A 12,574-nucleotide genomic window follows, 5' to 3' on the forward strand; every position below is an offset into this window, starting at 1 on the left:
CCAACTGTTACCCAGAAGGGGTCAGACATTGCTGTACTTCTGCTGCTAATAGCTACTAGGACTATTCAGATAACCTTCCTAATAGCTTAGAGTAATGGTTTCAACACTTACACTGTCTTGCTTTCTTTTCAATCCCTTTGAAGGCTTAATTCAACATCAAGATGATGTTGAGAGTTAAAGATGAGAGAAGATATTGGAGCTCTAAAAGCCATGCTACCCAGTACATGGGATGAGGTGCAGGTCCCAGTGCTGCCCATCCTATTCCAAACTGGCAATTTTGGGAAGGACAGCAGCCCAGAATGAAACAAAGCTGACAGACAAAGCAAGCAGACTCTCTTCACCCTCAGTGTGAAGGCAGGGGAGGATTCTCTCTGCCACACAGGCAGGGAGAGCTGTGTCACCAAGGGTGGCACCAGCCCACACCCTCTGTCAGGGCAGGTTTGGTGCCACTGCCACCATGTCCCCAGCAGAGGTGCAGGACCCACAGAGCTCAGCACAGGCCCTGCCACACTCACAGCAGCTCTTACCAGCACATTGCTGCCTTGCACCAAGAACTGGATATTGAATGGACCAGAGATGGCAAAAGCCTTTGCAATCTTTTTTGTAGCAGCTTTTACCTATAAAAAACCAAATTTAGAAAGTGTTAATGTGCGTATATAGAATAAATAATTAAATTCCACAAAATAGAGAGGGTCATGGCAATAAATCACTAGGACTGGTAGATTTCTTTAAACATCATCTCTCTCTGCCTTGTTTTTTTCTCTATACCCACATTTTGGCAATAGCACTATTTCAGAAGCAAACATGTTTAATTTCCCTAGTAACTTAGAGCCTGAAGTGTATTTGAGGGCAGAAGTAAAAACCAGGTTTTTGTGTGTGTGAGAAAGCAGAGGGGAAAAGGAGAAAAACAAAGAATCAAAGCCTTGCCCTGTAGTAATTCCTACTCTGGAGTCTTTATACCTTTCTTGGTGATAGAATGAATAACGGTTTATTATTTGAGATACTAATCAGTTTGGGAGTGTCCTGAAAATCTTTCACCAACATGCCTGTGCCATCACAGATCAGTGGGAGGTGTCTGAGTAGGAACACTCTGGAACAAAGTGGGAGGAAAGCTTTATTTCCCAGGTGTGTCAATACAAGGGTTTGAATAGCTTTGCTCCAGGAGATGGCTATTTTCAGAAACAAGGCTTTGGACATTCTTGGAAACAGAGCTGGAGCACAGATTATTGCATTACAGCTTTTGCTGGCTTCCAAGCAAACCCCTAACAGGATGACATAAAGGAGCACGGCACATTTCATTTAAAAAAAATTCATCCTAACAACTAACTCTGTATCACAAGGTTTATTCTTGAAAGGGGAAAAAGTCAAGATTAGGTGAGGTTCATTCATCCTGATATTATTTTTGGAAAAGCAGGCAGCTAGAAAGTCATACATCTGACAAAATCACTTTAAGTATTGTGGGAGAAAAGGAAGTGGAAAGAGAACCATGGCTTATGTATAAATTAGGCAATAATTTACTGCTACAGAAGCTGGTTCTAAACCAAGGAAACAAAAAATCCTATGGGTCTAAAAGTGTGCACTGTTTAAATTACTGGGATACAGTTCAGATAATGAAGCCAATCACAGGAACACTGACATCCTTCACTTGCACATAGCACACTGGCCTTAAAAAATCATTGCTGATTTGATTTCTCCACTGTTGGTGCAGGGAAAGGAAATCCTCATTTCCTTTTCTCTTTTCAGAGCTAGAAAAACACACACCTTCTGCAAGGCTTCCTGGCTGATGCTCTGTGTGGGGAACATGAGGGTGGCATCTCCTGAGTGAACCCCTGCATCCTCCACATGCTCTGAAACAGCGTGGGCAATGACCTGCACACAGCAAGGAGAGAGCACTCATTGGTTGTCACATTCACATTCTCTGGAAAAATCTCTTCACCCAGGATCTTTCTCCTGGGAAGCTGAGAAGCCTCAGAGAAAAAGGAAAACAATTCTTATCTCATTTGCTTCTCCTGTGTTGTGCTCATGTGGAATGTGTTCTTTGGCCAATCAGGGCCAAGCTGTGTCAGGACTCTGGAAAAAGTCAGGAGTTCTCATTATTATCCTTTTAGCATTCTGTAAGTATGCTTTCTGTATTCTTTAGTATAGTATAGTATTCTTAAATATAATAATAGTATCATAAAATAATAAAATAGCCTTCTGAGAATATGGAATCAGATTCATCATTCCTGCCTTCATCAGAGCACCCTGCAAATACAAGAATTGGTCACTTCACCCTCTCAGAAACTGCTCCTTCCTCCCCAGCACAGCCCAGCCTCCTGAGCAGAACTGAAAAAGGATACAGATGGAGGAGGAACAAAAAGTGAATTTCCTAAAATTTTGGGGAGAATATGCCTGAAGCAGACACTGGGCATATGAACGAGGAGACCACATCAGAGTCTTTGCTATCATGGTTAAGCAAATCATGAATATGATAAAACCTGCCACAGCCTAGAGATCCTGGGGCTTCCTTCCTCTCTCTAACACATGTGGGCTCAGAAGGTAAAAGCTAAGGAGGCTTTAAACCACGTTTTTAAAGTTCTGCTTGCCAGAACACAAACAACAAGCATGAAATAACATCACTGGTATATCATTTTATTCCCCCTCTTTTGTGGTGTTCTAAGCAAACAGAGGAAATCCAGGCCTAAGGATTTAAATTGACTTAACTGCATCAAGGCATAAAACCTCAATACCAAAAAAGTGATTGTGTCTGCTGTTTAAAAATTAAAATTGAAAAAAAAATAATTTCTGTTAATTGTGAACTTTGTGGTTTTTTTGCCTTTGCTGAGTAATGAAAGGCAAGACAAAATTGCAAAAAAAAAAAAAAAAAAGAAAAAATTGAATAACTGTGATAATTCCATAACCCATGATAAAGTTCTGAAGAAAGTAATTTCTGAAGGTAGTGATTTGCAAATCTGGTAAAAAATATATTCAAAAGGATTCATTTGCATGGATAAGCAATGCTTAAAAAATAACTGGTTAGATGTATACAATCAGAGAGGTGGAGCTTTTCAAGCACAACAGTTTTCAGCCTAAGACTAATTCTTCTTGTTTCTTTACTCTCCTCAGCATGAATCCATGGCTCTGTAGTAAATCATTCAAATTACACATTTCTGCAGGTCTCAGATCCCAAAAAAACAAGTTTAATATTAAAGAAAAGCAAAGTACTTACTCTTCCTGCCTTGGCTACAGCGTCCATTTCCACCTCACGGGCATCTTCAATAAATTTAGTGAGTACCACAGGGTAATCCTGCCATCAAGACAAGAAAAAATTAAAAAGGTTTTGTAAGAGAGTATTTGTAGACCACCTAGGACCCTTTGGAAGCAAAAGACAAGAAGAACAATCTATTAATATCCTCATTTACACAGATAAGTGAACTTTGTAAAGATATAGTGCAGGAAACTTGGCACAATTTCCCCAAAACCACTGATGCAAAAAAGTTTGAGCTCTCTATAACAACACCAGGACAGGGAAATTTGGGGCAAAACCACAGAGATTATGGCACAAAGAAGACAGCAAGAAACTCATGGATGACCTCTAATCCCATCTCCTAAAGACAGCCCTTAACTCCAAGGTTTTCAATTCTTCCTTGCTCTGAGCCTCCCAACCACCTCACTGCACATGGTGCTTCACAGAGGAACTGGTCCTTGCCATTCTCAATGACTTTCTAGAGTGGTTGGTTGCTATTTTTGAGTCATATATTTTATGCAACCGATCCATTCCTTTCTAGTTTCTCTGCCTGGTTCCTAAGTCTCCCAGGGAGAGGCTGTCACTAATTATACCTGGCCTTGACCCTCACTACCTTCTCTGGTAGTTGTTTTCCTTCCTCTTCTTCCTGCCTGTCTCTGGGATGGCTAGCACACACCTCCACTCTCCTCTAATACTTTCTCCTGCCAGACACTTTCTCCAAAAAAACTCTAATCTACATTCTTCCTGGCCAGCTTTGTGTCTCAACATTTTACCTGTCCCATCCACTATTAACTGCCTATTATTTATTAGAGAATAAAATGAAATAAATGACAGTTTGTGCATGTTTTAAAGGCTCCTCTTGAAAAAATCCAAGCAACTCCAGAAGTTACAAGACACAATTCCTTCCACTTATCAGTGCAAGGGTAAATTCACAGGCAAGGACAATGCTGAAGCCTACACTGTTTCATAAATTTAGTGGCTTGTGTCCTGTTCCTTTCTGTCTTGCTGCAGTTTTTCACCTGAAGATTTTATATGTGCACACAACCTTGTTTACTTCAATCTGTCTGAACCTGCATTAGAAGTTTTGAACATTATTGACAACATAAATGTCAAAATGACACAGCACTGAAACAGCAAAGTCATTAAAACAACAGAACAAGAACTGGTGGAGTTCTGCTGGATGAAGCAGAACTAGGTAAGGCTTTGGAACCAGAAAAACTGAGCCTATGTCCCACAAAGGAGCTCTATTAACACTGGGAGCTTCTGTGGAACCACTCACAGGCCACAAAGCCTTGGCCAGACTGAAAAATCCTCCCTAATGTAGAAGCAGAACACTCTAATTTTGTTCTGGTTTGCTTTTTGCTAGCTTGGCTTCAACTATAGCATAGTTTTTGTCAATACACAACACTGGATGAAGGAAGAAATTCTTCCCTTGGCAGTCTGACTAAAAACCAGCATGTAAATCTAGGGTAAGTCTCTTCAAGATGAGAACCAGAGTACCCAAAACCTCCTGGTGTGCAACTGGTCATTATGCAGTCAGCAGCAGTGCCCTGTGTGTGCAGCAGAACTGGATAGCATAAGGATCCCATGGGAACACCCTCTCTTTCCCCTAGGAATGTGTCATGTATTGGCTAGGCTCAACAAATGCAACTCCCAGAAATGTCTCCTGCACCAGGGATGAGACAGCTCAGAACCAAAGAACAGCACTGGCCAATTCAAGTCAGCCAAGCTGTGACAAATGAAGTGACATGGGGTCTTTTGTGGGCTACAGCCTCCTCTAGGGCCACCACAAAGCCACCCAGCACCCAAAAAGTGATGTGTCCCACTGAGTGGGGCTTAAGGCTGCTGCCTGCTCTGCTTCTATGAGTGTAAACACAAAGCAGAGTGCTTCAGATGAAGTACAAAGGGAAGTTTGGCATTTTGGGAGGCCCAAAAATCCCATTTGGGGAGGTTCTCAGCAGGTTCTGCTAAGAACCTGCACACTACCACAGGATGACCCCATAGTCTTCTGAGAATAGTGAAAGAATTCCTTCTGATAGAAGTAACAGCTGCACTATCCCTCTAAAACTTGGTCCAAGATGGTAATAAGTGGTCTCCTTGCCTCCACACCAACCTATCCTTCAGGATATTATTACTGTGAAAGGTATCTTCTTTTCATGCCACCATTCCTTGCTGAAAAGTTAAACTTGCACCATTTGCCTCATACACTTAAAGACCTCATGGCTTAATTCTTGTTCAAGCTTTAACCACCTAAGAATCCTGAGAAAGCAGCAATATGTCTGACTTCCCCAGCCAGTTGTGTTTTCAGAGAGCTCATCTTTGATTCATTTATTTTAACTACTTTTTTTTAGCAGTGTTTATGGTGTCACAGCCCTGTTCTGAACAGTGACCATTAAAAAAAACAAAGAAGAAGAAGAAGAAAAAACCTTCAGAAGAGATGCCAAGATGAAGTATTTAGTTGTTCAAGGAAGCCAGGCAAAACAATTGAAAAAGTAAGCACAAGATGCTGCCATTTCTATGCTGGTTGGCATAACCTGCCACTGGCAAGCCTGGAAGGGTCCCAGCTCACAGGACTACATCCATTTACATAATTAACTGGTCAGAAATGTACATGCAGGTAAAACAGCTCTTCCTACTCCATGCAGGCATCCTGGTGGGGTCAGTAAGGATATTTGATATCATCTGTCAGGGAACAAACTGAGGAGTCCAACTGTCTCCTCCCCAGGCAAGAAGGGAAAGAGTGATAAACACAATAAAGAAAACAAAGAGATAAACCACAGTAGAGATGAAACAAATAAGGGGAACACAAAAGGAACTGCAGCACAAAGAGGTACCTGGGAGACTCTGGTAGCTTCTGCTAAGAATTTCTTCATTTCGTCTTCAGTGAATACAACATTCATTGCAGACCCACTGTGAGAATAGGAAAGAAGAGAGTCACTGTCACATTTTCTGAAAAAACCCTTTGCCAGGATTTCTTCTCCTGGGACCTTGAGAAGTCTCAGAGAAAAATGTAAATAATAATTATCTGATTGCTGCTCCTGTGTTCGCTGCTTTGGAATGTGGTCTGGACATTGTTTACCAACAGGTGCATGTTTGATTGGTTTCATCTGAATTGTTTTTACTTAATGACCAATCACCATCAGCTGTGTTGGACTCTGAGGAGTCAGTCACGAGTTTATTATTCATTCTTGTTAAGCCTTCTGATGTATCCTTTCTCTTTCTTTAGTATAGTTTTAGTATAGCATTCTTCAATATAAGTACATAAAATAATAAATCAGCCTTCTTAGAGCAAGGAATCAGATTCCTCATCTCTCATCTTGTCCTGGGGACCTCACAAACTCAACAGAAGAGAAGCCAGGTCAGCCTCCCTTGTCAATTCTAGGGAGAGATCAGTGTGGGGCACCAGGGCACAGGGCTCACAAGGTTACCAACCACCTCTGCATGGCAGACTGGCCAAGGAAGCTCCTGGCTCCAGCCACTTGCCCTGCTCTTGACTCAGAGAGAGGCAGAGGTGGTACCCAATTACCCTCCACTCTCCTTCCCAGAGGAGACAGGAGATCTCCAGAAGCACAGTGGAGAAATAAAGCAAGAACTGTGTTTTCATAGCCTTAGCACTGCTGCCAAATGCCCTTCCTGAGCCAAGCCCTTGAAGGTGCCCCTAAGCTGGGGAGATGGCTCCTGAGCCATCCAGCCCCAGTAAGGCCCAGACTTTCCCCAGGAGCTCAGGCCAAACACAGTTGGCTGATTTCAGCCCAATTGCTCCTCAGGGACACATGAAGTGAAGCTTGCATGGGTCACTGGCAGTGGTTGTGACAGTGTAAATCCAGATTCAAGGCTGTTCCTTGCTGGCCATTTCACTGTGCTCCTCCCCTAACGTCTCATTCTTTAAGGGAGTGAGCACAGTACAGCAGATACCTAAAAGCTGCTTTCATTGTAACTGCCAGAATTATCAGAGAAGGGGATCTAGGAGAACATGGGTCCAGAGTATGATTCAAGTCCTTTTTAAAGACAAGAATCTTATTTTAAAAAAATGTTTTTTCCCATTTCTACCATTGATGCTGAGCCTCCCCTTTGCTTTGTTGGGCAAGTCCACAGAGGCTGTGGGGGAAAAGTGGAAGAAGGATCTATGCCACAAATCAGTCACTTTATCCTAGATTAATAGACACAGGTACCTAGGTGATTATATTTACCTCTTGGGCTGATGTAAATCAATTGAGTTCAATAAATCCATGAACTTGTGTCAATAGTACCACTGAGGACATGAGCTGGTGTACACAGTACCTAACTGGTGGGGAAAGGCATTCAGTTTTCCAGGGGAACTGGCCAATATTAAAGGTCATATCTGCTCAGAAAATGAAGAAATCTAGCTGTGGACCGCTGCTGTTCTGCAGACAGAGGCCAGGCAGAGGGCTGTGCTAGGACTTTTCACACTCTTGTTCCTCAAGTTTTACATCCTCCAGTTTCATCTTTCTCCCTGGAGTCCCCCTACCCTGCACTAACACACATTAGCAAATACTTAACACAGAAGGGGCCTATAATGGCTTTAATACAGATGGAAACAACAGGCTAAAAGAAGTGTTCCTTAATATCTGCAGAATGACATCAGGAGCAGTTGTTACCTTATACTTGACTATACCCAACTTTACTCCTGACAGGAGAGCTGTTTTCGACCTCTCTTGAAACCCTACTGCAAGTCTTAGATACCAGATAGAAAAGTCACACTCAGGAGTTGCTTCTAAAGGATATTTCCTTCAGGGCCAAAGAAACCCTTCTCCTTTTCTTCTTTTAAAATAAAAAATGTGCTTGTCCCCCAGCCCGGAAAACTGATATTAAGTGCTTCATTTTGATATGTGTGTCTTTCACATGAAAAGGATCCTGTCTCCAATTTATTTTCACTTGTAAACTGTGCCCAGCAAACTGCTCTCTGCACTGAGTCACCCAGCTATGAAGAAACTTCTCACAGAGAACAGCAATCATTCAGAACTTGTGAGTTTGCTGTGTGCATGTGCTGGTGTAACCTCCTCAAAAAGTCTGTCTGGCTGCTGGAAATGAGGGACTCTCTACAATGTCTGTTTAATGAGAAGCAGCTGCCACAGTGGAGGGACATAAAACATGCCTGTAAGCAGAGAAGCTTGGCAAATAAGAAGCTGAACTCAAAAGATGCACTGTCATTTTCTGAAAACAGATGCCCATCTCAATAAACAGCCTCAGCAGGTTCCCTTCTCTTTTTCCTGGTGGCAAACAATCTTCTGACTTAATTGTAAAGGTAACAATCTCAGGAACCTGAAAGAATATCCCAGATGGTTTGTGGTTTTGGCCTTGAGATATGCAAAAGGTAATACAGCTGAACAGAGATTTTTATTATTATGTTCTACCTCTGATCTGTGCCTGATGGACTTCAGGGCTCCATTGGCTTTATTAATTGGTTGGAGCAAGTGTCTCATGGGCAACTTGATGCCACTTACACCTAGCACAGAGTTTCCCACACATTCTCTGAAGTTGTTCTGCCTTGTCTCAGAGAGGTTTTTGGAGTTCTTACTGAGCTCATTGCTGAGCTCTGACAGCTGAGCCTTACCTCAGAACATAGGAGGGCCTCAGCAAGCAGGGATAACTCACAGACCTTGCAAATTCAACTGCATCTCTCTAAAGAAAGGGAGGAAAAACATGCTGTGAACAAGAAAATATTTTAAAGTCATTCCAAAATTCCAATTCTAACTGCATTTACACTTTACTAGCAAAGTAAAGATGAGGGGAAAGAAGCTGGAGGCTGCAGCCTGTGCTGAATCTAACACACATTACACTGAATGAAACTCCCTGGTTTCAGAGCTGGCACCTTCAGACCTCCCTTGTCCACAGAGCTTCACTGGGCAAAAAGAGCAATGCCAACACATCTCTATTCCTTTGCAATCTCTATCCTGCTCCTCAAGCCCAGCAGGATGCCTAGACCAGCCTGTCAGTGGTGCTAACTTCTGCTGGGTATTTACCACAGGTTGTTGAGGTGCTTTAAAGACATTTCCCTTCTAGTTTCCATCCTCTGCCAGTGCTGCTGCAGCATCACTTTCCAGGGATCAAAAAGTTCTTCAACAAGGGCAGTAAAAAACTGTCCAATGCCTTCAAAATTGTGAAATGTATCAAGATGAGCAGATGCACATCCCAACCCCAGCTGCTTCAGCATTTCCCAGGTGCACATCCCAACTTACCAGTGTGCTGACCTGCCTTCCAGGGAGCCTGGGCCACGTGCAGCTCATCCAGGACAGCTGAGAACACGGAACGATCTTCTGCCTGGTCAATCTTTAAAGGATCTGTGCCAAGAATCTTCACTCCACTCTGGTGCAGTGGCACTGCCAGGTTGTTGGGAATCTGCCCACCTACAGAAATAATGCAGCCACTGCATCCCTGTTGGAAGGCAGAAAGGAGCACAGTCATGTGCGAGTTATCTTAATAGGAAGAGCTGCCACAACAAAATTCCAATATTTAGATTATGTCTCTTTTCAGGTTGCTGTGAACAAAGACAGATCATAGGGCCAAAAAGATGATCAGAGAGCTGAAGCACCTCTCCTGTGAAGACAAGCTGAGAGACATGGGGTTGTTCAGGCTGGAGAAGAGAAGCTCCAGGAAGATCTTATTGCAGACCTTATTGCAGGAGAAGAGAAGCTCCAGGAAGACCTTCTAGAACCTAAAGAGAATTTATTAAAAAAGAGGAGAGGAACTTCTTACATGTACAGATAGTGATAGGACAAGGAAAAATGGTTCTAAACTGGAGGAGGAGAGATTTAGGTTAGATGTTAGAAAGAAATTCTCTTCTCTGAGGGTGCTGAGGCCCTGGCACAGGGTTCCCAGAGCAGCTGTGGCTGCCCCATCCCTGGAAGTGCCCAAGGCCAGGCTGGACAGGGGCTTGGAGCAACCTGGGATAGTGGAAGGTGTCCCTGCCCATGGCAGGGAGGTGGAACAAGATGATCTTTAAGGTCCCTTCCAACTCAAGTCATTCTATGATTTTATCATAATTGTGCTGATCCAGTGGCACCCAGGCTGCAGCAAAGTGTGATTTGCAGTGTGTATCCTCCCTAAACCAGAAATTCCCTCCTCAATATCACTCAAAACCCAGCAAAAACTGGAGGTCAAATTCCCTAGAGAACCAGGGAAATTTGCAGCTTTCCCAACAACCCATGATTCCCTAAGTCCTGCTTGAACCACAGGCTGTTACTCTGTCTGTGTGTCAGGTTTAGGTGCTTCTGCTTTTCAGTGGGGACAAAGCACTGAGCTGACACACATTGCCTTGCTTTCCAGGGGAAAGGCACTGCACTAGGAACATGCTTTGCACACCAACAAATCCCAGCACTCTGCCCTGTGGGGTCAGGTTTCCTTCCCATGTGCTCCTACCCATGAAGACATGGAAATTCTCACTACAACTGAGCCTAACCCTCCCTGCTTGCTGTGGCCTTTGCACCCAGCAGCACAAACAAACAAGATGCTGAGGTCTCTATTTTTCAATCTAACTCTTGGAAAAAACAGCCTCTTCCATGCTCATGGTCAGAGATTTCCAGAGGAGCAGACATTCATGCAAAATCTTTTTTACTCCAGAGATGCAAGGCAGTAACCTCCAGCACAGAGGCAATGGGAAACAACTGGAATTATTGGATATTTTTCTTGCCAGCACTGCTACTCAATAAGCAAAGCACCTTTGCTAGCCCCAGAAGCCAGGCTTTAAGGAGTGTAACAAAGCTAAGCAGAGCATAAATCAGAGCCCAACTCTTCATACAGTCTGCAAAGCTATGCAAAGCTATACACTTAGCCCTTTGTTTTAATTAATGCTCCTTATTCCTGACTAGCTTCTCATTTCTGGCAGTGCCCTGGATAGTAGCAAGTATTTCAGCAAACTGTCCTGGGTGTTCATTTCCACACAGGTTATTTGTAAACACTCCAATTCCAGAGGTAGAAGGGGCAGAACAGGTGGCACAGCATCCTCCAGCCACAGTGGAGCATTTCATGTCTGTCACTGGGCAGCTTTGCATTTTAAGTGAGAAAATAATAAACAGTAAATAACAAGAGACAGGTGATCTTGCTTGCTAACACACACCTTTCCACAGGTGCAAATATGGGCTTCTTTTTCCATAGAATCCCTAATGCTTTCAAGCAGAATCTAGTCAGGTGTGAAAATTTTCAGTAGAAGAACAGGTCTTAGAGTACCTACAACAAAGAGCACATTACTTTCAAATTAAAGATGGTGAAACTTTGCCCAAAGGACAATCTGGCCCACAGAACAGCTCCAGTGAAGTACTCTTTTGAACCAAATGTGTTTTATAGTTTTACCCTAACAAAAACTTAAAAGTTTTACCCTTTACTTCTAACAAATGAGAAACATAAAGCAAGTGATCCATGGTTTGGCACTAAAAGATAGAGGAACAGTGTTCTTTTAATTAACAAGTGTGTTTTTCCTGAAGCAGGTCAGCTTCACTGGCCTTCCTGGAAGAGGCATTCCTTCAGGGATTTAAAGGGATTTGGAGTGGCAAAACTGTAAACTGAGAGCAGAATGGACTATAAGTGACTGGGCAAAAATAGATGGTAAATGATAGTACAGTCCCCACTCAGCTTTGATGTGACAATTTCCTACCATAATAAAGATCCAACAGGCTGGCATTTAAGCAGCACTTACTAGCCCAAGGTTATTTGCTCAGCAGGCTAATACACAGCATAAGATGATTATTTTTTCTTTCTTTTTTTTCCCCTTTTCCTATGCAGTCACTCATGGGATGCCATGATGCTGCTGGCCAACAGCAGCCATGTGAAAGAGCTTAGGACAGGCAGTGAAAAAGGACAGGGGCTGTTTTGTGCCCAAAAGCAGTTGTCTCATGACATCAGAGCTCACCACCTCCAGCTTGGAAGAGAAATCCATGACTTAGTGCTTCCAGACCCATCCAAACCAGAGTAACTCACTCTAGTCCCTGACCCCTTTATCCCACAAGGATAAGAACCAGAGTGTGAATAAGCAAACCCCTCCTTGCAGCTTGGAAGGAGAGTAACAAGTCAAAGTAGCTTTGCTTCCAAGGTTAACCAACATCTTAATCTATTCTTGACATATGTGAAAAGTGAAGTGTCCCAGCTAACAGCTTCTCCTCAGCTGCTGCTCATTTCTGCCTTTAAAACAATTCTAGTAAGTGCACATCTAAAATGCAAATACTGCCTACATCAAAGTTGGGATAGAATTAGGGACTTCAGCCCTAAGGAGACACAGGAGATTCCTTTTTCAAGCAGATAGCAAAGAATCATATACTCATTTTTACTCAAGGAGAACCATAAATTGAATCTAGCTGCTGCTTACTTCTTTACTTTAAAATTCTGCTGCTGTTT

General features: G+C 42.9%; 1 protein-coding gene across 2 annotated transcripts in view; it reads right to left on the reverse strand.

The window, feature by feature from the left end:
- Positions 1-12,574, reverse strand: part of CPS1 (carbamoyl-phosphate synthase 1) — a 92,437-nt gene that overhangs the window by 14,688 nt on the left and 65,175 nt on the right. Inside the window, exons 26-32 of one of the 2 annotated variants that reach the window (XM_054515441.1) lie at positions 9,439-9,622; positions 9,173-9,192; positions 8,802-8,869; positions 6,061-6,136; positions 3,209-3,286; positions 1,762-1,869; positions 528-617 (exon numbers count right to left, since the gene is read on the reverse strand). In XM_054515441.1, coding sequence (XP_054371416.1) covers positions 528-617; positions 1,762-1,869; positions 3,209-3,286; positions 6,061-6,136; positions 8,802-8,869; positions 9,173-9,192; positions 9,439-9,622 — 624 coding nt within the window. Of the gene's footprint in view, positions 1-527; positions 618-1,761; positions 1,870-3,208; positions 3,287-6,060; positions 6,137-8,801; positions 8,870-9,172; positions 9,193-9,422; positions 9,623-12,574 lie in introns of both variants that reach the window. The other variant, XM_036386851.1, reaches the window with a different exon arrangement.

The sequence above is a fragment of the Molothrus ater genome, chromosome 7 (genome assembly GCF_012460135.2).
Source record: "Molothrus ater isolate BHLD 08-10-18 breed brown headed cowbird chromosome 7, BPBGC_Mater_1.1, whole genome shotgun sequence".
In the NCBI taxonomy this organism is placed as follows: Eukaryota; Metazoa; Chordata; class Aves; order Passeriformes; family Icteridae; genus Molothrus; species Molothrus ater.